The sequence below is a fragment of the Buceros rhinoceros genome, unplaced genomic scaffold (genome assembly GCF_000710305.1).
Source record: "Buceros rhinoceros silvestris isolate BGI_N320 unplaced genomic scaffold, ASM71030v1 scaffold2341, whole genome shotgun sequence".
Taxonomy (NCBI): Eukaryota; Metazoa; Chordata; class Aves; order Bucerotiformes; family Bucerotidae; genus Buceros; species Buceros rhinoceros.
The window spans coordinates 5,045-6,056 of record NW_010394619.1 but is presented as its reverse complement, the minus strand read 5'-3'; the positions used below and the strand labels follow the sequence as shown (position 1 = coordinate 6,056).

At 58.9% G+C, this 1,012-nt stretch overlaps 1 protein-coding gene across 2 annotated transcripts in view; it reads right to left on the bottom strand.

Moving 5' to 3' along the window:
* Nucleotides 1–1,002, bottom strand: part of LOC104501455 (plasma membrane calcium-transporting ATPase 4-like) — a 26,236-nt gene extending 25,234 nt beyond the window's left edge. For both annotated transcript variants that reach the window (XM_010145265.1, XM_010145267.1), the window contains exon 1: nt 807–1,002. In XM_010145265.1, the coding sequence (XP_010143567.1) occupies nt 807–1,002 (196 nt within the window). The remainder of the gene's footprint in view (nt 1–806) is intronic.
* Nucleotides 1,003–1,012: the final 10 nt, after the last annotated feature.

Sequence of the window (1,012 nt, the reverse complement as noted above, 5' to 3'; positions counted from 1 at the left end):
CGCTCAGTGATAGGGGGGGGGTCCCAAAAAGCCATCCCAGCCAAGGAGGAGAAGTGACGCCTTCCACCAAAGCCTCCCAGAAGCAGCCTGGCACCCGCAGGCCAACATCACCACAACTGCTCAAACCTGGGATGCTCAGGACCACCCAACCAGGCTTTAAGCTCCCACGTCCACTTGAGCAGCCCCACAGATCAGGGGGAGACCCATGTGCATCTCCCCATCCCCAGCAGCGATCCCCTTTGGAGGTGCTGCCCATCCCTCGGCCGAGATGCTAACAAGCTCCATGCAGCCTGGCCACCTCCCCAGCGCTCTCCAACCTTTACACTCCCCTTCAGCCACCCCCGCACAGCCCTGCTGTTAGCACAGTAAATTATTAAACAGGGGAAGGCTGGTGCTGACTAGAGAGGCAGCAGCTGGGCTGCAAAGGAGCCCCACCCCGAGCCCCTCTGATGCCCTGTCAGCTCCTCACCCCTGCCCACGTGTCATCTCTGCTCCATCCTCCCAGGGGATGTGAGGCTCTGGGCTATGCCTCAGGGGAAGCCCTGGGGAAGGTGCTTCTCTTTTTCCTTTTCCTCCTTCTCTACTTTAAATAATCGTTTTATTGAGAGACAGGGACCATCTCCCACGAGGCTTGCAAAGGATGCCCAGGACAATGGGGCCACGCTTGCAGCTCGGCCACAAGACTGAACCGACATCAGCTTAAGTTATTTGAACCACCACCCTCATCCTCGTGTGGCCCAGCCCCGCAGCACCGGCTGGACCCGAGCACGTGGTCCCATCTTGCAGATGACATGATGGCCACTTACCTTCAACTGGCGACGTCTTCAACCTCTTGCAGACATTCTGCACTCCACCATAGGAGTCATTGAGCCGGGCAACCGCCTCGGCGCTCCTCAGCTCCATGAGGTTCCTGAGCTCCACCATGGAGCAACCAAAGTCCCCTTCATGGTTGCCTTCAGCAACCGAGTTCCCAGGGTGGTGGTCGGCCACGTTGTTCGTCATCTTGCCGGCG